The sequence below is a fragment of the Diabrotica virgifera genome, chromosome 1, assembly GCF_917563875.1.
Source record: "Diabrotica virgifera virgifera chromosome 1, PGI_DIABVI_V3a".
NCBI classification, from domain to species: Eukaryota; Metazoa; Arthropoda; class Insecta; order Coleoptera; family Chrysomelidae; genus Diabrotica; species Diabrotica virgifera.
In genome coordinates, this window is record NC_065443.1 from 138632175 (window position 1) to 138653633 (window position 21459).

Sequence of the window (21459 nt, forward strand, 5' to 3'; positions counted from 1 at the left end):
CGTCATTGAAAATACATAATAAGGATGCATGAACTTCACTTGCAAACATTATTAGAAGATACAAAAAGTGAATCAGGGGCCTGATTCTAATTCATTTCGACAGCCGCAATTTCATTTCGACACCGCCATGACAGCCGCAGAGTATAGCGATTCTTATTCATTTCGATATTAGTTACAACTGGGGATATTAACCTTATCATGTTGACACTGCTCAGAATTTGGGTTGGCGCTCCGGTTTAATGGAATTTGTTGATAGTCTGGGAAAATTATCGAAAAAATGCCATTTTTGGAAAAAATTATTTACCAGCTATTTTATTGCTAAAATCGAATCTTAAGATTGCATATATTAGTAATATGGGGTATGACAAGTCCGCAGAAAGTGTGTTATTTTATTTATAAACAAATTAGCACTCCTAAATCTTCTTTTTTTTTTCAATTAGTGCATGCTCGGTAACTCCTAAGATTTTTCCTTTGAGCCAAAAACACTCAAATAAAAATTCACCGTAATTTAGTTCTGCACAAAGTTATTTTTTTTTTCCGATTTCCTTCAACAAAAATTTTACTCAGAAAATCCGAGGTTTCCCAAAAAATCTGCAATTTTCAATTAAAATAGGGAAAATAGAGAAGTACCTAATTATTTATCAATAATTAAATAATTGATGACATGAAAGATTTATTATAGTAGATTATACAGAGGGGCTAAATTATGGAATAAATTAATTTCTTTAAAACGGACGATTTTGGAGCAAAATCCCGATAGAGGTCGATTTTTATTTTTAAATTACAATTTTTTGGCACTTATTTCATACTAGTGACGTCATCCATCTGAGCGTGATGACGTAATCGATAATTTTGTTAATGGGAATAGGGGTCGTGTGGTAGGTCATTTGAAAGGGCGTTCAATTCTCTATTCAGTAATATAAACATTAATATCATTAGGTATTTATACAGGGTTGCCAAAAAATAATTTTTGAATTAAATTAGGTAATTGGCGCAAAAAGAAGAATGTACGTATTTTATTTAACTCAAAATACATTGTACTGCTGTCAGAAAATAGAAAAAAAGGTTTATTTCACAAATAAACATTTCTTTTCGCTTAAATTAAATCACAAACTGCCTCCCTCCTACCTATTGGCAGTTTGAACATTTAATTTAAGCTAAAAGCAATGTTTATTTGCAAAATAAACATTTTTTTCTATTTTCTGGCAGCAATAGAATGTATTTTGAGTTAAATAAATTACATGCATTGTTCTTCTTGTGTCAATTAATTTAATTCAAAAATTTTTTTGGCCTCCCTGTATAAATAATGATATTAATGTTTATAATAGGGCTTTTCATCGATTGTCATTTGTTTCGAGCTCCTGTCACATGTTGAATAATCTGTGTATAATATTAATATTTACGGATTATACGAAATATGACAGAACCTCGAATTAAATGACTGTGAATGAAAAGTCCTATACTGAATAGAGAATTGAACGCCTTTGTAAATGAGCTACAACACGAACCCCTATTCCTATTTAAAAAATAATCGATTACGTCATCACGCTCGGATGGATGACGTCACTAGTTTGAAATATATGCCAAAAAAATTTAATTTAAAAATAAAAATCGACCTGTTTCGGGATTTTTCTCTAAAATCGTCCATTTTAGAGAAAATGAATTTATTCCATAATTTAGCCCCTCTCTGTATATCAGGAGACCGGCGACAATCTAACCAATAGTTTAGCAATAATTAAAATGTTAATTAAAAAATTTCGGTCGAAATCATAACCAGAAAGATTATGATACACCAGAATAACTATGATTTTCGTATAAAAAAGCACTATACCTATTCAACGTACCTTACAGGATTGAAATTGGACCATTTGAGCGGTCTCAGGAATGTTATAAAGAAACATTTTTTTGGCTTATAAACAAATAGAACCCCTCAGAAAATATTAGATTAAATTAAATTAAGTTAACGCTGTTGAAAAGGGCACGGCTTCTGTGCCCTTTTCGAAGAAAAAAAAATTGAATTGCGAGGAGTGATTCCAGGTATAACCGGTCAAATTTGACCGGCATTTGCGACAGAGTTATAAACAACAGGATTTTAATCTTTGAACCATTAGATACCTTTTAATTCCGGTCCTCTTTGTACATACACATTTCCATATCTTCAAGACACTCTTAACAAAAAAGATTTATGTCACTGCCCACAAATTATTTAATTATTGATAAATAATTACTTCTCTCAAATTTTAGTTGAAAATTAAAGATTTTGTTTGGAAAACCCGAATTTTCCGAGGAAAATTTCCGTCGAAGGAAATTGGAATAAATTATCAATGTGCAGAATTAAATTACTGTCAATTTTTATGCGAGTGTTTTGCTTTAAAGTTAAAATTTTCGGAGTTATAGAGCAATAATTAAAAAAATATTTCGGAGCACTAATTTGTTTATAAACAAAATAGCACACTTTCTGTGAACTTTGCACAGCTATATTACTAATATAGGAAATCTTAAGATTTGATTTCAGCATGTCCAGCAATAAAATAGCTGGTAATTAATTTTCCTTGTTTTTTACTAATTTTCCCAGATTATTACCTTACATCTTTCATTGAGTTGATGATTCATGTTGTGGACATTCTCAATTATTATATTTCTAATTTAATACTATTCTATCTAATTCCTCAAAACAAGCAAATTTCAATTAAACCCAGCCATATTAATCAGTGGCGGCTGGTCCTAAGGGGCCACCGAGCCATGGCACTGGCTCTGAAAAATATACTTACAGGAAAACAGATTGAACAATAAAAATAATATTATTTTTACTATGCTTTTTTTAATATCAATGCATTATCTACATACATTATTTATCATTATGTAATTTAATATCCACGAAAAAACAAATAATTCCTGTGAGTTACTCTGCCCGAGCACCATTCCGTATGGCTCGAGATTTGACTTCAAAAGCATAGGAAAAGGTAGACGCGGTCAGCTTACAACGGACGCCGGGGCTTATGAGATTCCGAGCCAGACAAACTTTGGCTCGAGTGTGTTTTAGAATGTGACTTTTCTAGTGTTAGAATGTGTGTTAGAATGGTTTTTGCTTATCTATTATAACTTTTTAGCGTTGACTTGAAATTTCTTCTAGCTCTTCAAATTTTGAAGGCTGTGCAAAGATTTTAAATAAATATATATTCAAAAAATTGCCGGATTTGTGGATGTGATAAAAAAAATGCATTTTTCTGTTTCGTGTGTGTTTTGTTTGGGAGCGATTCTACATGGGCAAGACATGATATCATTGATTTAGTGCATATTTACGATAAAATAAATATTATGCCTTGCCTTATTTTCATAATTCTTTATCCATGCGATCATCTAATTATACATAAATATCAATTTTCAAGATACTGTGTCAAAAAACGAAAAAAAAATCGTTTTTCATCCAGTACCCGGTAAATTTACGTATTAAGTTGTATTAAGGGTAAATTTACCTATGGTAAATTTATCTATTTGTGCACCGCCTCTTTTAGTAATCACGAGCCGCCACTGATATTAATACCTTTTGCTTTAGTTTTCCTTGCAAGAAATAAACAAAACACATCTAAACTAAACCTAACCTCGCTTTTGGCCATTCATTCATCTCCGTGTCAAATAATTTCGACATCGAAATTATAATCTCAACCACTTTTTTGGAGTCGCTATTAATTTCGATAGTCGCTATTTCGTGACGTCATTTCGTTAGTTCAACTAAAATCCACAAGGCTCGCACAGTCGCATTTCGACGTCGCCATATTGAAAGCGACTTGTTTAGTGTCGAAATTTGATTTAGAATCAGGGCCCAGGACGTTCTGTATTTGAAGATATGTAATAGTGAATATTATAATGGTAGTGATGATTATTGGTAAAATGGAAGTGATTCTTCTTGTGATGAAGATGCGAAAGAAGAAGAAGCAAAACAATTTAAAATCTTGTCTCTGAAGTGTACAGTGATGCAGTTACAATACAGACCTATGTAGATTGTATACGTTTCAATTAATAGAAATATATTGTAAAACACAAACAATGCATCTATTTTTAACTCTAAAAAGAACAGGACACACATTTATGTCTCTTGGAGATGATTTCGGCATAAGCGAAAGCAATGCTTCGAGAATATTTGCAAAATCTGTTACATTAATTAGTAATTATTTAAGATCTTGTATTTTTAATCCCCAAGTTGGTCCAGTTAAATTAAACATACCCTTAGCATTTCAATTACAGACGATTAAAATGTACTTACTATACAATCCCCAGAATAGCCTAATCGCTTTCTTTTGAAAAACCCTCGTGAGTAATAGTATCTACTTATGCGTTTTAAGCACTTTAGAAGGTATCTACCAATTTCTAAAGATTTATAAATTTCACTTTGAAACTAAATAAACTGATTGTAAAACTATGCAAAAATACAAATGATATCTCGCAATTTCCAATTAAATACGATTAAAATGTTATATACAATTCCCGTAATACTCTAATCGCGTTTAACCGGGCTCGACTCGTAGCCCGGTTGTGGTCTGTGACGTCAGACCAACAGAAGGACGTTCAAGCGCCTTCTAAGCAGAGCTGAAAGTATCTTTAGTAAAAAGATAAAAAAAGTATCTAAGATACTAAAAGTATCTTAGATACTTTTATTTAAGATACTTTTTGGTTCATTTAAAAGTTACTTTTACTTTAGATACTTCTTAAAAGTATCTAGTATCTTTTATCTTTAAAAGTATCTTTAGATACTAAAAGTATCTTAGATACAAAAAAGTATCTTAGATACAAAAAAGTATCTTAGATACTTACTCAGGACCTGAGAAATAGATACTTTTCATGATCCGACAAGCTTCGACCTGTCGCGCCGGCCGTAGCGGAAGAGACGATGTGTATTGTTCTTTGCATCCCGCCCGCCGGCCCGCAACATTATCCGTTTATCCTTTACAGCGTTAAGTTAGTTTGCCTTTGCCGTTCGTACTCGCTAAAGGAAAAAATATTAGTGCACTAGAAAAGGTAAGTTCCTTTCTTTGCTTTTTATAACCTATTTTAAATTTAAATAAAATGTTTATTTGTTTAAATTTAAAAAATGAAGTGATTCAATAAATTATGATCCCTGATCCCTGCAATGTAGAGTAGAATACCTAAAATCCTATGGTCAAAGAAATCAAAATAAAATTAGAAAATTAACATTACGGTTGTATCTACAGGGTGCAGGGCGCAAAAATATATATCCACTGATATATATATATATATATATATATATATATATATATATATATATATATATATATATATATATATATATATATATATATATATATATATATATATATATATATATATATATATATAAAGTAATTAGGTAATATTGACTGATACTATGTAGATTATAGTTTTGTTTTGGGGTTGCAGTCATTTATTTTTTAGGGGCAGGATAAGTAAAACTCTGTGTTATTACCTAGCTTTCGCAAAATATATTTGCTTCTTCAGGGTAAGCTGAAATGAGTATATTATAAATACAATGAAATTAAGTTAAAATACATTGTATAAAAAATAACAAAAAAGACTTACAACTTGAGGTTATTCCTAAACATTTTCACAAAACATAGTATATATATAATTCTTATTCTAATGTTATCCAAATAGCAATGTTTTAATTTTCAAAAATTCGATTTAATAATTTAGTTTTTAATTTTGATTAATGCCAGAAAGACACTCGAATAATGTCAAAAAGACACAAAAATCTGTTTATTTTATTTTAAGTTGAAAAGTTAGTATTAGATTATTTAATTAGTAATCAAAATATTAAAAACTACTACATATTTTAAATTATAGAGGATATAACTAGATATTTATATGCATTAGTAGTTTATTTTATTTTAAGTTGAAAAGTTAGTATTAGATTATTTAGTGAGTAATTAAAAACTATTATATATTTTAAATTATAGAGGATATAACATATATTTAGTTTGCCAATTATGGTTTTGTTAATAAATTAAAGTGTTGCCAAATTTGAAGATTAAATTTATAAAATTTAGTCGAGGAATTTAATGTTCTTGATTTAAAACATCATTTATCATAAGATAAAATATAATTATAGATGTTGCTTAGTTTATTTATATCAGTTCTTTTATTCACACATTGATATTTATTTATGCATAAATAAATATCAATAAATAAACTAAGCAACATCTATAATTATATTTTATCTTATGATAAATGATGTTTTAAATCAAGAACATTAAATTCCTCGACTAAATTTTATAAATTTAATCTTCAAATTTGGCAACACTTTAATTTATTAACAAAACCATAATTGGCAAACTAAATATATGTTATATCCTCTATAATTTAAAATATATAATAGTTTTTAATTACTCACTAAATAATCTAATACTAACTTTTCAACTTAAAATAAAATAAACTACTAATGCATATAAATATCTAGTTATATCCTCTATAATTTAAAATATGTAGTAGTTTTTGATATTTTGATTACTAATTAAATAATCTAATACTAACTTTTCAACTTAAAATAAAATAAACAGATTTTTGTGTCTTTTTGACATTATTCGAGTGTCTTTCTGGCATTAATCAAAATTAAAAACTAAATTATTAAATCGAATTTTTGAAAATTAAAACATTGCTATTTGGATAACATTAGAATAAGAATTATATATATACTATGTTTTGTGAAAATGTTTAGGAATAACCTCAAGTTGTAAGTCTTTTTTGTTATTTTTTATACAATGTATTTTAACTTAATTTCATTGTATTTATAATATACTCATTTCAGCTTACCCTGAAGAAGCAAATATATTTTACGAAAGCTAGGTAATAACACAGAGTTTTACTTATCCTGCCCCTAAAAAATAAATGACTGCAACCCCAAAACAAAACTATAATCTATATATATATATATATATATATATATATATATATATATATATATATATATATATATATATATCCTGATCTGATATATATCTTGATACTTATCTATAATAAATATCAAGATCAAGATATATATCAATATTCTATTTCCTTTCCTACATTTCAGACTTATAAAGTTTGACGGGAATTAATGTTTTTAAGTTATTTTATAATATTATTGCTTTTCTGTTTTTATTTTGATTTATATTGAAGACTTTAAGAGTGTATCAATTTATTAATTATTTAAGAAGGAATTTATGGTTTTGTTTCAAAGGCATCAAAGGTTATATTTTTGTTAATTTTGTTTCTTATATTTATCTTTTATGTATCTATTAGCATTATTTGTTTTTTCGCTTTAGCGTAATATCATTTCACATTTTACTAGCATACTTAATTTTTTATTTAGTTTAACATGTTTTTTTTTATATTTACTTTTGAATAAACTTATTATTTCTGCTTTTTTTCCATTTTGTAACTTTTTTCGAAAATATATAAATATCACATTTGGGTATATATCCGATATATATCAAATATATCCGATATTTTGATATTTATATTTATATAAACTATCATGATATTTTTGCGCTCTGACAGGGTGTCACAATTCCCAATGGTGCAGTAAAGTTCGATATATCTGATACTGTACAAAAAAAAACCTATTTATAAAAATTGTGGACTTTAAATTTCACGTTTTAAGATTATTTACTTTTATACAGGCAGGGTGTTTCATATTTTCAGGATTAACTAATTAATATTTTTTTAAATGGAACGCCCTGCCCCTGATGTATATTTTCATCTTTTTGGATTCTTTGCATTAAGCCGATTCAAACAATCTCTAATACTTGAGGTCTACAATTAGAAGTTTAAGAGATACAGGGTGTTAAAAATCTTATTTTTTGAAGTTTAAGTAGTTATTGCAGCGTGGTCCTTGTAAAATCATTCAAAAAATAATTATAGTAGTGCTAACAAAATTAGGGTCGGGGCCACATAAAACTTGACAATTTTGTTTCAGATGGATATATATATATGAGAATTGTCATGATAAAGAACTAAATGTCGATGTTGACATGACATTTACTGAACCTGAATCACCTGAACCTGACCCTTTTACACCAAGTGAAGATGAAAAAGACCCTACTCCTGAAAGTCCTGAAACAACAACAAAAAAGAAGTTCAGAAAATTTTTTGGCGGTGCCTCCTCTTCAAAATCTTCGGAAAAAACCTATGACAATCAGGATTCAGATTCAGACAACTCGGCTGCTACTAGTGCTACTGCTGCTAGTAGTTTTACTAGTTCTGTTTCTGTAACTAATACTCAATCCTCACATCATAATGCAGCAACCTCAAATCTCTTTGATGGGAAATATTTTGAAATTACGCAACAAATGTTAGAAAAACTTGACGGGACAAGAGACATTATAGCTAAGTGTAGAATGTGTTTACCTAATAATAAATATTTAAAGGGAAATTCAGGTTCTACTAGTAACTTCTTAAAACATTTTAAAACGAAACATTCAACATTTTATAAGGATTATTTAAGTTCTAAACTTACGAAAAAACTGGAAATTAAAAATATCAATGATAGGCAAATGAACATTAGACAAATGATTACAAAGACCGAAAATGTTACACAGGATAAATTTAACAGAAGACTTCTTCAGTTTATTGTAGATACCATGTCACCTTTGTCGTTGTTACAAAATCGTAGCTTTTTAAATTTATTTAAGGGAATTACTCCTTTAAAAGTCATATCCAGGCCTACAGCTGTAAAAAAAATTTCCTCTATGGTGTCTGAGAACAAAGAAAACTTAAAATTAACATTACATGATATCCGTTACGTCTGCACGACGGCTGACATTTGGTCATGCAAAACCCGAAGTTTTCTTGGTGTTACATGTCATTGGATTGACGACAAACTTCTACGAAAGTCAGCACCGCTAGCATGTAGAAGATTTTCTGGAGCGCATACACACGACCGTATAGCTGAACTATTAGAAGACATACATACTGACTATAATCTACATCCAAATAAAGTGTTAGCAACAATTACTGACAACGGCTCAAATTTTGTCAAAGCATTTGGTGTTTTTGGTATCAATGTTTTACACTACACTGGTGACGACGGTGAACATCAACAACAAGTGCCAAAAGATGATATCGACATCATTGAGGAAGATCAGGAAGATATTTTGGAGGATGAAGAGGATAATCCTGACATATTTGAAAACGAAAATTATCTCCTTCCAAATAATTTAAGTGAAAATAATTTGATCATGATCATACCTACTTTATCTGAACACATACGTTGTGCAAGTCATACACTTGCCCTAATAACAACTACTGATATTATGAAAATAATTAATTCAACCAGTTCTCTTAGATCAAAACATGAACAAGCAATAGCTAGGTGTAATCATATATGGAAAAAAGCAGGTCGTCCTAAATCAGCTGAAGTGATAAAAAAAGTATTAGGACGTACTTCAAGTTACCCGGGTGTGACTCGTTGGAATTCCATGTTCGATGCTCTGAACCAGATTCTTAAGTCTAAAGAAAAACTGGAATCTCTATACGAAAAATTAAATTTTGCAAAACAAGATCGGCTCAGAGATACTGATCTAAATTATTTAGCAGAATTATGCCAAATACTAAAACCGTTTGCTTTGGCACTTGACATTCTTCAAGGAGAACAAAATATATACTACGGTTTTCTTCTACCATCAATCGTAAGCTTGTTTGTTAAAATTGAAAAGCTTAAAACCAATAAGTTTAAATATGTGGAACCTATTTTGAACGCTCTGACAGTATTTTTAAACTCCAGATTTGAAAAACTTCTTAAGTTGACTAACCAATCTGCAATAATTGCTGCAGTTACTAATCCTTGATTTAAAACACGTTGGCTTACTGCATTTCGAGGAATCAGGAATATCGAAAATGACCTTAGTGAAATTAAGGATTTGGTAATTACAGAAGCTATAAAAATTATGAAGGAAAATGAGTAACAATTAAAACAATTTGATGTAAGTACAAATAACATTACTACTGTAATGAAAAGTAACAAAATGCAAAACGACTTCTTTGAATTTGATATTAACTCCGATCTTCAAACGCAAAACGAAAACACTGGCTATACTGATTTAGATTATAAACGACAAGCTGAGCTGCAACTATTACAATATTTGGCCGATTCTGAAACCAACGTACAATAAATGTTAAAAAAAAATATAATATTATAGAACAATTATTTAAAAAGTTCAATACGCCATTACCTTCTTCTGAATCTGTTGAAAGAATGTTTTCTTTTGCAACTTTTATTAATTCACCCCGACGTCATGCCTTGTCTGATCATACTTTTGAAAATTTAGTTTTACTAAAAGCTAGTGGTTATACTAACTAGTTATTAGCTACCAAAATGTTACTATTTTTTATATCCTATCCTATTGTGTTTAAAAATTTAATTATGTTGAATGTTCTGTTTTTAATGCATAATACATCTTATGCTGTTTTTAACACACGAATTTATGTTTATTTTATATTGTTTTGAAAATTTAATGTTTGATTTTTGTTTTCAATACATAGTTATTAGTTTGTAATAACTTAACGTCTTTTATTTCTTATCTACCCCAAAACCCAAAGTATACCATTTCAAAGTACCTGCTGGCTTAAACTAAAATTGTTTTTAAAACAAAAGTATCGACAATCTACTGTAGAGTAGTAGAGTACCGAGTACCTTTATATTATACCCTAAAAGTATCTTAGTTACTACAAAAGTATCTAAGTATCTTAGATACTAGAAAAGCATCTAAGTATCTTTGATACATAAAAGTATCTTACATACTTAAAAGTATCTTAGATACTTAAAAGTATCTCAGATACTCAAAAGTATCTTAGATACTTGAAAGTATCTAAGATATTTTTACTCTAAATACTTTTCCGGTATTTTGTATCTTTAGATACTTTCACAAAAAGTATCTTAGATAGGGTAACTGACCCAGTAATGGACACTGTACCAGTAATGGACACTAATTTGATAAATTACCAGAAAATAAGGAAAATGTCTTATGTAACCCCCACATCGGGCTAGCTAAATGTTCTCTGCAGTATTGGCCATCATATTTTCAATGATTAAATAGCTAACTTCACTCATCTGTCAAAAGTCAGATTAAAAATCAAACGAAGTTTGTGTGAGTCAGCTGATGTAAAGTGTTTATTTAAGGTACCGTTTTTTACAATTTACTTCATTAATTTAAGTTTTAATATTTTTTTGCAAATGGAACAGGCTTAGTTTTAATTGTTATTGATGATATTAACTGTAATTTTCGTCAAATTAGATATTTTTAATTATCTAGTTTGAAATTTAGGGGGGTGACCATTACTAATACACAATAAACCGAGAGGGCTAGTTTTGGACACCGGGGGTGTCCATTTATAAACAGTCAGTTTTTAGTAATGGACACACCTCAAATTTACTACTTACCAGCTACTATGTTTCACAGTTTAATAATTTGTGCAATAATTTTCAGCAAATGCCGAAAACTAAAAAAATTGGCACTCGCCAGTTTTTTTCATATAGCGAAGACGACTTGAAAAAAGCTATTGAAGCTGTAACACAAAATGGAATTAGTAGAAAAGCTGCAGCACGTCAGTTTAATGTTCCTCGAACCACACTGATCCGTAAATTATACTCGCCTGCTACTACTCCTCGGAAAATGGGTCCAGCAACAGAGCTTTCTGAAGCAGAAGAAAATGTTTTTGAAAACTGGGTACTAGCAATGGCTCGCAAGGGTTTTCCTATTCATAGACAAAACCTTATGTTATCAGTGAAAAAATTTCTTGAGGAAACTGGCCGAGAAACTAAATATTTATTAAATAAAACTCCTGGGCGTTCTTGGTTTCAAGGATTTTTAAAACGTCACCCTAAAATTAAAGAGAGATATCCTGAAGCTGTCAGCAAAGCTCGGGCAGCAGTAACACAAGACCGAATTGAAGCATGGTTTGATGAAATTCAACTTTTTTTAGAGGAAGATAGATATGATGAAATATTATTAGATCCAACTCGGGTATTCAATGCAGATGAGGCAGGATTTTGCCTATGTCCGAAGAGTGAAAAAGTTCTAGGCCCTGTAGGCTACAAAGAAGATTTTTATATTAGGGTATCATCGGAAAAAGAGCAGATAACCGTAATGGCCACTTTTTCAGCAGATGGCAAGCATGTTCCTCCAATGTTGATCTTTCCTTACAAGAGAATCCCAGAAGCTATAGCTAAATCAGTGCCAGAAAATTGGGGTCTTGGTAGATCTGATTCAGGGTGGATGACATCCCAAGTATTTTATGAATACATTTCGAACCATTTCCTGCCATATTTAAAATCCAACAATATCCAAAGGCCAGTAATTTTATTCGTCGATGGGCATCGATCACATTCAACAAAACATGTTAGCCAGCTATGCGATGATAATGGAATTATTTTGGTATCACTTTTTCCCAACACTACCCATATTATGCAACCAGCTGACGTATCTGTTTTTAAACCTCTTAAAGCTGGTTGGTCAGCAGAAGTGAGAAACTGGAAATTTCAAAACTTTCCAAAAGATGTGACACGTTCTACTTTTGGTACTATTTTAGAATCTGTTTTTAGTAAATATGCTTCTGAGGAAACAATTAAAAATGGATTTAGAAGAAGTGGGTTGTATCCCTTTAATAAAAATAATGTTGATTACACAAAATGCATACCAAACAGAATAGTTGCTGCACAGATTTCTGATAAAGAAACACCTAAAAATGCCTTAGATGTACTAGAAAATAAAATTGAAAAAAAATACCTTACAGAATTTATACAAACATATTCAAAAAGAGAAACCTGGTCTGGAGACATATCTTATTCAAAGCTTTATAGTGTCTGGGCCGAAATTAAAATGGATTATGAAAATGAAAATCCTCAACAGAAAGAAATACACCCCAAAAATATAGGTATTACATCACCAGTCGCTGGACCATCGAGACGTCAATGGGAAACACCTCCCCAAAAAACATTCGCTACTATGAAGAAAAAGAATCAGAAGGGTTTAAAATTCCAACTCCATTTAAAAAATGTTTAGTATTTCCTCAAACGCCTGATGGAACTTTAAAAACACCAAAACACAAAAGAAAAATATTTCCTGCAGTAGTTTCAAGTGCGAAATATCGAGAATTTTACGAGAATGAAGTAAAGAAGAAGAATGGTCCGAAAATAACAAAAAGAAAACAACAAAAAACAAATACAGTCAACGAAGAAAGCAGCTCTAATTCAGATATGGACGTTACTTATCTCGACGAAGATCTTGATCTTAGTGAAAATGAAAACATCATACTAAAGACAAATCAACATGTTATTGTCAAGTACATGGATACACATTATCCAGGTAAATGAAAAATAACTGTAAAATTCCTTATAACTTACCTGTTTTTATTTCTTGCTTGTAGGAATAGTTCTGAAACATGATGAATTCGGGGCAGATATCCGAACTATGGTTAGTGCTGGCATAAATTCCTGGAAATGGCCAGTTAAAGAAGACGTATTATATTACTTTATTGAAGACATAGTTTGTAATATAAAAGAACCTGAAGTAAAGAACAATAGGGGTCATTTTAGTGTGCCTGAAATGGCAAAATACAATGGTGTCCATTACTAAGTCCATAATATGTCCATTACCCATGTTTTGTGACCATTACTAGCTCATGTGCTACCTTTTTTTAAATAAGAGATTTTCTAAAATTTGTTGTCCTTATTTTCAAAAATCCTCATAATATCCAGAAAGTACATAAAATAAGCTTTTAAATTCATTAGTGTCAAATATATTATATGAAGCTGTGCCTCAGTAAAACATTATTAAACTTAAAATTTGCTTAAGAGTGTCCATTACTGGGTCAGTTACCCTACTTAGTATCTTAAGATACTTTTTGCCTCAAGTATCTTAAAAGTATCTAGATACTTTTAAAAAGTATCTTTTACAGCTCTGCTTCTAAGAAATTTGAATTTTATAGCATTTTCAAAGCCTCATAATAAGCGTATGGGTTAAAAATATTTGTTTTTTTTTGCATGCAAGCGTTTTAAGATCATGTTACCTTATGTATTTTAATATTATTTTAATATTTAAAAATTTATGCAAGTTCCCTATTGCGACGTATACGTATGTCTGGTTGATTACGGGAAAGCGTTTGATAGAGTACATCTCGCCACGATGATGCAAATACTTCTTCTTATGGTGCATCTAATAATGCGTTGGCGAATTATATTAAGGCCAGACGTCTGTCTGTCTTTTGCGGCATGCAAAAGTTCGCCATGCAGTGTTATTTATGCCTGTCCAGTTCTTTATATTTCGCAACCACGACATTTGTTTTCGACCTAGTCCTCTCTTGCCCTCAATATTTCCGTGGATGGTTAGCTGAGGGATTGCATATTTTTCCCCTCTCAGGATATGGTCGAGCTATCCAATTTTTCGTGCCTTAAGCAAGTTGAGCGATTCTCTCACAGTATTTTGCTCTTCTTAACACTTCCTCGTTTCTCACACTATCTGTCCATGGTATGCGGAACATTCTTCGCAAGACCACATTTCGGAGGTCTCCAACTTATTAATGGAAGATATTTTCAACGGCCACGTCTCCATGCCGTATCACAATATGGACTATACATAGCACTTAACCATTCTGTAACGGAGATTGAAGGAAAGATTTCGGTTACAAGTAGCGGTTTAAATCTAATAAAAGCTTGTCTTGCTTGTTCGGTACGGCATATACTATGAAGCCCTAATTAACAATAAAGATCTGAAAATACTGAAATCTTTACTGGAATCAGACCGAAAATCTTAGAGTTGAAGGTGAACACACTGAATACGTGAACATCATGCGTGGAGTGAGGCAAAGCTGTATTTTGTCTCTAGGAATGTGTCGTGGAGTTTTAAGAGCAAAATGAAGTGACACTTTACCTCGTGGCACTTAACGTGCTAAATAAATCGGAAAAACATGTTACATTATCTCTAAATTAAAATTGATAATCAAAAATCTGTTTTATTTTCATAATCTGTTTTATCGTGCTGTAAATATTGAAATAGTATTAAAAACAAAATTCCTCGTGTATTATTCGTAACAGTATTTTGAAAAATTATCACTTTAGAACCAAGTATCAATAACTGTTAAATCTATCAATAAAACAATAATCTGATGAAAGTTAAATCCAAAATAATACTATCATTTAAATTATTTGTATAAAAATATTCATTTGGCATTTATAAACAATATTTTGGTTTATTTTTAAAGATATGTCTTGACAATGAGATATTATATTTATTACGTATAATATAAGGAAGTAATTCCCAGTTCAAGGTTATATACAATAGTAGGGGAGCAAAGTATGCTAAATGTGCAGTCACTCGAGCGCTTTGGAGACCTATTGGGTTGTGAAGAGTAGGTCCTAAAACCAAAAAAAGTTAAGTAAAGTTTTCCATTTTAGTGGGGACTTTCCATTTTTAATTTAATTTTCCATTTCCAACAATCGTTTTTTTTTAGATTATAGCGCCATCTATCCATAATTCGAAAAAATGTCTCGAATAAAAGTTACTTATTTTTACGTAAGGAATCCAAATCTGTAATAAAAAATGGGGGCTCCCATTTAAGATTTTAAAGTAACCGCCCACCCCACCTCCGTGGGGGTCGTGTTTGGTGCCATTCGATAGATATTTCAAAAATATTGAATAAGTGTATTTTTCAGTTTTTCGACCTGATTTTCATTTCGCGAAATATCGCGGGGATTCGTATTTAAAATATTAAATTTACCGCCCCACCCCTCTCCGTGGGAAGTCGTGTTTGGTATCATTCGATATATTTTTGAAAAATATTGAGTATGTATTTTTTAGTTTTTCGATCTGTCATTCATTTCGCGAAATATTCGCTTTTTTCTTGTGAAACTTTGGGACTCACCCATTTCCTTACGCCCCGCTTAAATCGTCAGATTTTTGACACACTGTTTTGGATGTATTTATCTTACCTTATCTTAATCTGACGATTTCGAGTTTTTCTAAGGATAGATTTTTTTCGGCCCCCCTCCCTTAACAAACTCCCCTGCATTAAGAGCTAATATATGGTAGAGGTACATTTTCAGGGTACAAGGTTTCTCCCCATGTAATAATCTGACGCGCTCGAGTAACTGCAAAAATCCCCGCTTGGGCTCCCCTACCACAAGTAATACCTTCTGTTTATATAATGAAATAATACCTATTTGTTTGACTTGATATGATATTAGGTTACAATACAAAAATTTTTTTAACTCACAAAAATTTTTCTCATGATATACGCGTCATATCGATTATATTTTGGTTGCATGAGCCCAGAAACAGACGAGCCACACTGCAGCGTTACTCTGGCGATTTTGTAGCTACCAAAGTGGTCCGTCTGAAAAGGTTTGGCGGCTAGTGGACGCCACTAGCAGCGAGGATCGGCAGCAGTGGATCGCCACTGTCGCTCGTCTGGAATGGCACCTTATTTTGGTATTTATAGATCTTTAGAAGGCGTACGACACAGTTCCTAGACAAAGCTATAGAGATGTATTAGAGAGAAATGGGTTCCTAAGAAGTATGTAAAGCTCAGGAAGGATATGTATGAGGAAGCGTACAGCAAAGTAAGGAGTTGTGATAGATTGATCAAAGTTTTCCAGTGGCGGAAAAAATAGGGGTCATTTAAAATTCACAATTCTTTCTATGCGAAACCAGATGGTAATGGCCTGTTCGGTCTCAGTTTAAAAATTCCCCATTAAATAGTAAACCTTATCAGACCTTATGTCAATAAATCACTTTTTGAATGCATTCGAGGACGATTCTTGACAGAAATGTTTTCAGTTTTTAAAACATCAGATAAAGGACCAGCCTTTTTATGTCGATAAATTAGTCTTCAACGTAAAACCACAAACATGTGTTTTTTTTCAATACAGTCACAGCAACCACCCACCGCGGATACACCACCACACTCGCAAAGAATAACAAATCCTCTTTCGAGTAATATTCACGCTATTTTACCGACACAAATAAATATATTATTGACAAGTTGTTGTTTTTACACTTATTTTAATTTAAGTTAATCGTTCCCGAACACGCAGGGAACAGTATTAATGGAGGAGAGCAAAGAAATGTTGAAGAAGAAGTTCGAGGGTTGGAGAAAGACTATTGAAGAGGGAAGACTTAAGGTTAGCAGGTCGAAAAAGGAGTATATGTGGTTGGGAGGAACAAAAATGTTGGGGACATCGAATTGGTTGGAGAAAAACTAGGACGAGAATTAGAATTTAACGACCTTAACTCCGACATAGTGGGCTGTTTCCATATAATTTTGATTTTGAAATTACTTACCCTCCGATATCTACGTTGAGTATTCTTTTCCATTGTTCGTGAGCTGTGAATTGGATTGCAGCGTGAGGTATTATTCGAGCCATGGTAGCGCTGTTCCCCCTCCATAATGCGAAAACTCCTTCTGTCCGTAAGGTTTTCAAAATAAATTTAAAAGCTTTCCGCGTTGAGTAAGGCTTATGTCTAGAAAAGAAAAAAAAAGTGGTACAGTAGGCGGTACTAAAGACTATAGCGCAAAGCTTCATACTAGGTATTCATTAATTTTACTGTATTTTTAAATTTTAAATAATATTTTTAGAAATTGAATAAAGTAATAATTTTAATGTTTATTTTTTATTTTAATTTTTTTACAATCATATATTTACAAAGTTTATTTATTCATTTTAACAATTTTTTATACATTCGAAAGTACATAAAACCGCTATTAGTTAATATTCTTGTTATAGATTTTAATAAAATTGAAAAAGTTTACATGTTGTATAACGGAATTACCTCGTCGCTTAAAGAAACTCCACCAACTATTTTGTGTTTGCTGAATTCGAGATCTGCTCTGCATTTTGCAATACAGAAACATTTGTACAACGCTAGTATAGAAGCTTCGCTTTAAAAAAACCGGATGAGTTTTAGACCATTTTAAATACAGAAGTTATTATGGTTCAGAAACTATTTCCTTGTGACATATTTTTACCAAATTAGTCCATTCTTTCACGGTTTTTGCTCTACATTTTAAAGAACCGCTTGGATTGACATGAAATTTGGCATAGACATAGCTTACATGTCAAAGAAAAAAGTGATATTGTGCCGATGTGTGCTTTTGCCCTGGGGGTGACTTTCACCCCCTCTTGGGGGTGAAAAAATATAAGTCTAAAATAAGTCTGGAAATGGATAAACTGACTAATTTTAAGTAATAGACTAAGAGCCGCTATAGGTGAAATTTCTTAATCATTTTAGGCACGATGGGACCCTATAACTTAAATAGTAGAACCTAAAAGAAAACGTTTGAACACTGTGCCGTCACTTTTCAGTGGCACATGCGTCGACAGTGGCGCATCAAACTTTCCACTTCTGGACGGGATAAATAAATTAAAAGTTTACTAACCCCCTTACTAACAGAAATAATTTTTTTTTAATTTTTTTAAGTTCTATGTGATTAACACATAAAATTCAGCGTAATTTTAACCCACCACCCCCTTCCCCCTACCCCCACCATCAAAAACTTCAGTTTTCGTTTTTATTTTTTTTTTGGTGGGATACAATCAATTTTAAAATTTCAAAAAATTCACAAGCATAGCTGAAGATTTTATAAAACATGCCTATTTTTTATACACCCATAGGCAGAGTGTACAAAACCTCAAACAATTAAGAAAAAAAATTTTTTTCAAAAAAGCGTATAACTTTTTTTGAGGAATAGCTACAGGTTCAATTTTTTCTTAATTTTGTGTGTTTTATCAAACACTATATTTTTAATTTTTTTCAGATTTTTCTGTAGGGCTCCCCACCTTCAAAAATCCAAAAAACTGTTTTTTGGGGGGTTTTGGGGGATTTTCCCTATTTTATAGACTTCATAATATATCAAATCAATTTTGTTTTTATAGGTTATATGTAACTTGAAGTAAGTGAGTCCTTTAGAATATTTAAAAATCAGAAAAACACGTTCAAACCCCCCAAAACCCCCTTAAAAAACAGTTTTTTTGGATTTTTAAAGGTGACCAGAGTTACAGAAAAATCTGAAAAAAATTAGAAATATAGTGTTTGATAAAATACACAAGACTAAGAAAAAATTAGATCTGTAGCCATCCCCAAAAAAAAGTGATATAATTTTTTCCAAAAAAAATTGTTTTTTTATTTTTTGAGGTTATGTACACTCAACCTACAGGTCTACAAAAAATAGACGTGTTTTATAAAAGCCTTGACTATGCTTGTGAATTTTTTGAAATTTTAAAATTGATTGCATCCCACAAAAAAAATAAAATCGAAAAATAAAGTTTTTGATGGTGGGGGCAGGGAGAAGGGGGTGGTGGGTTAAAATTACGATGAATCTTATGTCTTAATCACATAGAACTTAAAAAAATGAAAAAAATTAAATTCTGGTAATAAGGGAGGGTATTTTTTAATTTATGTATCCCGTCCATAACTGGAAAGTTTGATGCGCCACTGTCGACGCATGTGCCACTGAAAAGTGACGGCACAGTGCTCAAACGTTTTCTTTTAGGTTCTACTATTTAACTTATAGGGTCCCGTCGTGCCTAAAATGATTAAGAAATTTCACCTATAGCGACTCCTAGTCTATAACTTTTGTTCTATAGAGCTTTTTCGCCAAGTCAACACTTTTCGAGTTAGTTGCGAGTAAATATGTTCATTTTTCAACAAAATATCTACATTTTTAGACGGTTTTTCGCAAATAACTCAAAAATTAAGTATTTTGTCGAAAAAAACGTTCTTAGCAAAAATAGGTATAGCCTGTAAAAAAGTAAAAAAAAATGGTGTACGCGATAGGTCTCTGGAACTCGTAAAACCAGAGTTATAGCCAATGTAAAATAGATTCATACTCACCAAATTTCAAATAGAATATTTCGAAGTGAAATATCCAAAAAATTAAGCACTTTTTGGGGGAAACTAATTATAACTTTTTTAAAGTGTTTAAAAAAAGCTTTATTTCTGTTTTTATAAAAAGTTTCTAGCATTAAATTTAAGCAAGTTACGCTCAAAATAAAGTTGGTCGGTTTTGTTTTGGCAAAAAAAACGGGAAGACCACTCCCTAATTAGCAACTTAAATGAAATTAATCGTTACCGCTCCACAAATTATTTTACTTATATTGTGTTTATAGAATCTGTAAGTGTCATCGATTCAAAGTGCTTATTTTGGAAAAAATTTGGTTTTAAAGTAAAATTTCTAAAAATTTTAATTTTGAAAAATATGCTTTTTTTCAAAATAACTTAAAAATTTTTAGAGATACCAAAAATCTCGAAAAACAAAAAAAGTCAGCATTGCTTTTCTGAATATCATGTATTTTTTTATTTTTTTTGTTAGACAAAAATTGATTGAGATTTGGTGTTTATAAATTTGCATACATTCGTGATGAGTGACCCGTTCAACCCCTTTTAACTACAGCCCTTTCAAAAATAAGGACTTTGAACCGATGAAACTTACAAATCATATAAAAAATACATACACGGGTCAAGAAAATTGTGAAGTCGTAACGATTAAGTTCATTTGAGATACTAATTAGGGGGTGATTTTCCCGATTTTTTTACCAAAAAAAAAGGGACTAACTTTATTTTGAGCGTAACTTGTTTACTTTTGATGCTAGAAATTTTTTTTATAAAACAAAAATGAAGCTTTTTTTAAACACTTTAAATAAGTTGTAATGAGTTTTTCCCGAAATGTGCTTAATTTTTGGTTATTTCACGTTAAAGTATTCCATTTGGAATTTGACGAATATGAACCTATTTTTAATTAGCTATAATTCCGCTTCTACTTGGTATAGAAACGTTATATATACACCATTTTTTTTTTTAATTTTTTACAGGCTATATTTTTGCTAGAAAAAACCGTCTCAAAGTGTGGTTATTTTGTTGAAAAAATGAACATATTCACTGGCAAATAACTCGAAAAGTATTGACTTAGTGAAAAAACTCTATAGAACAAAAGTTACTTAAAATTACTCAGTTTATCAATTTCCGGACTTACTTTGAACGAATACTTTTTCACCCCCAAGAGGGGGTGAAAAGCACCCTCGGGGCAAAAGCACATATCGGCACAATATCACTTTTTTTCTTTGACTTGTTAGCTATGTGTATGCCAAATTTCATATCAATCCAAGCGGTTCTTTAAAATTTAGAGGTTTTGCAATATTTTACCGTTAAAAAACGACCTAAATATTTTATAGGTAGAATAAATACGGACGTTATGGTTATACGATACGGGTAGTTGTTCAATGATTCTTTCGCGCAAATTATAATTCTGAAATATGCATTCTGAAACAGCAGTTTTATTTGAATAATGACTTACACCTGCAGAACGATCTCAATCAGAGGTTTCCAAATGATGGCCTGTGAAAGCGGGCATCATTTGGAAACAAAGAAATATATAATTTTTAAATAAAACGGGATAATACCCGAAGGTTGGCTGTATACCATCTAGTTAAATAAAATT

General features: G+C 31.1%; 2 protein-coding genes across 3 annotated transcripts in view; one reads left to right on the forward strand and one right to left on the reverse strand.

Moving 5' to 3' along the window:
- LOC114330286 (mitochondrial coenzyme A transporter SLC25A42) overlaps positions 1–21459 on the reverse strand; it is a 68430-nt gene that overhangs the window by 10546 nt on the left and 36425 nt on the right. For both annotated transcript variants that reach the window (XM_028279611.2, XM_028279610.2), the window contains exon 3: positions 17307–17486. In XM_028279611.2, coding sequence (XP_028135412.1) covers positions 17307–17486 — 180 coding nt within the window. The remainder of the gene's footprint in view (positions 1–17306; positions 17487–21459) is intronic.
- On the forward strand, positions 10913–13280 carry LOC126880773 (uncharacterized). The gene is made up of 2 exons (XM_050644830.1): positions 10913–11149; positions 11457–13280. The coding sequence occupies exon 2, from the start codon at positions 11460–11462 to the stop codon at positions 13029–13031; it is 1572 nt and encodes a 523-aa protein (XP_050500787.1). The 5' UTR covers positions 10913–11149; positions 11457–11459; the 3' UTR covers positions 13032–13280.

Coding starts and splice junctions, on each gene's coding strand:
- LOC126880773 (XM_050644830.1), top strand. CDS start 11,460: ATGCCGAAAACTAAAAAAATTGGCACTCGCCAGTTTTTTTCATATAGC.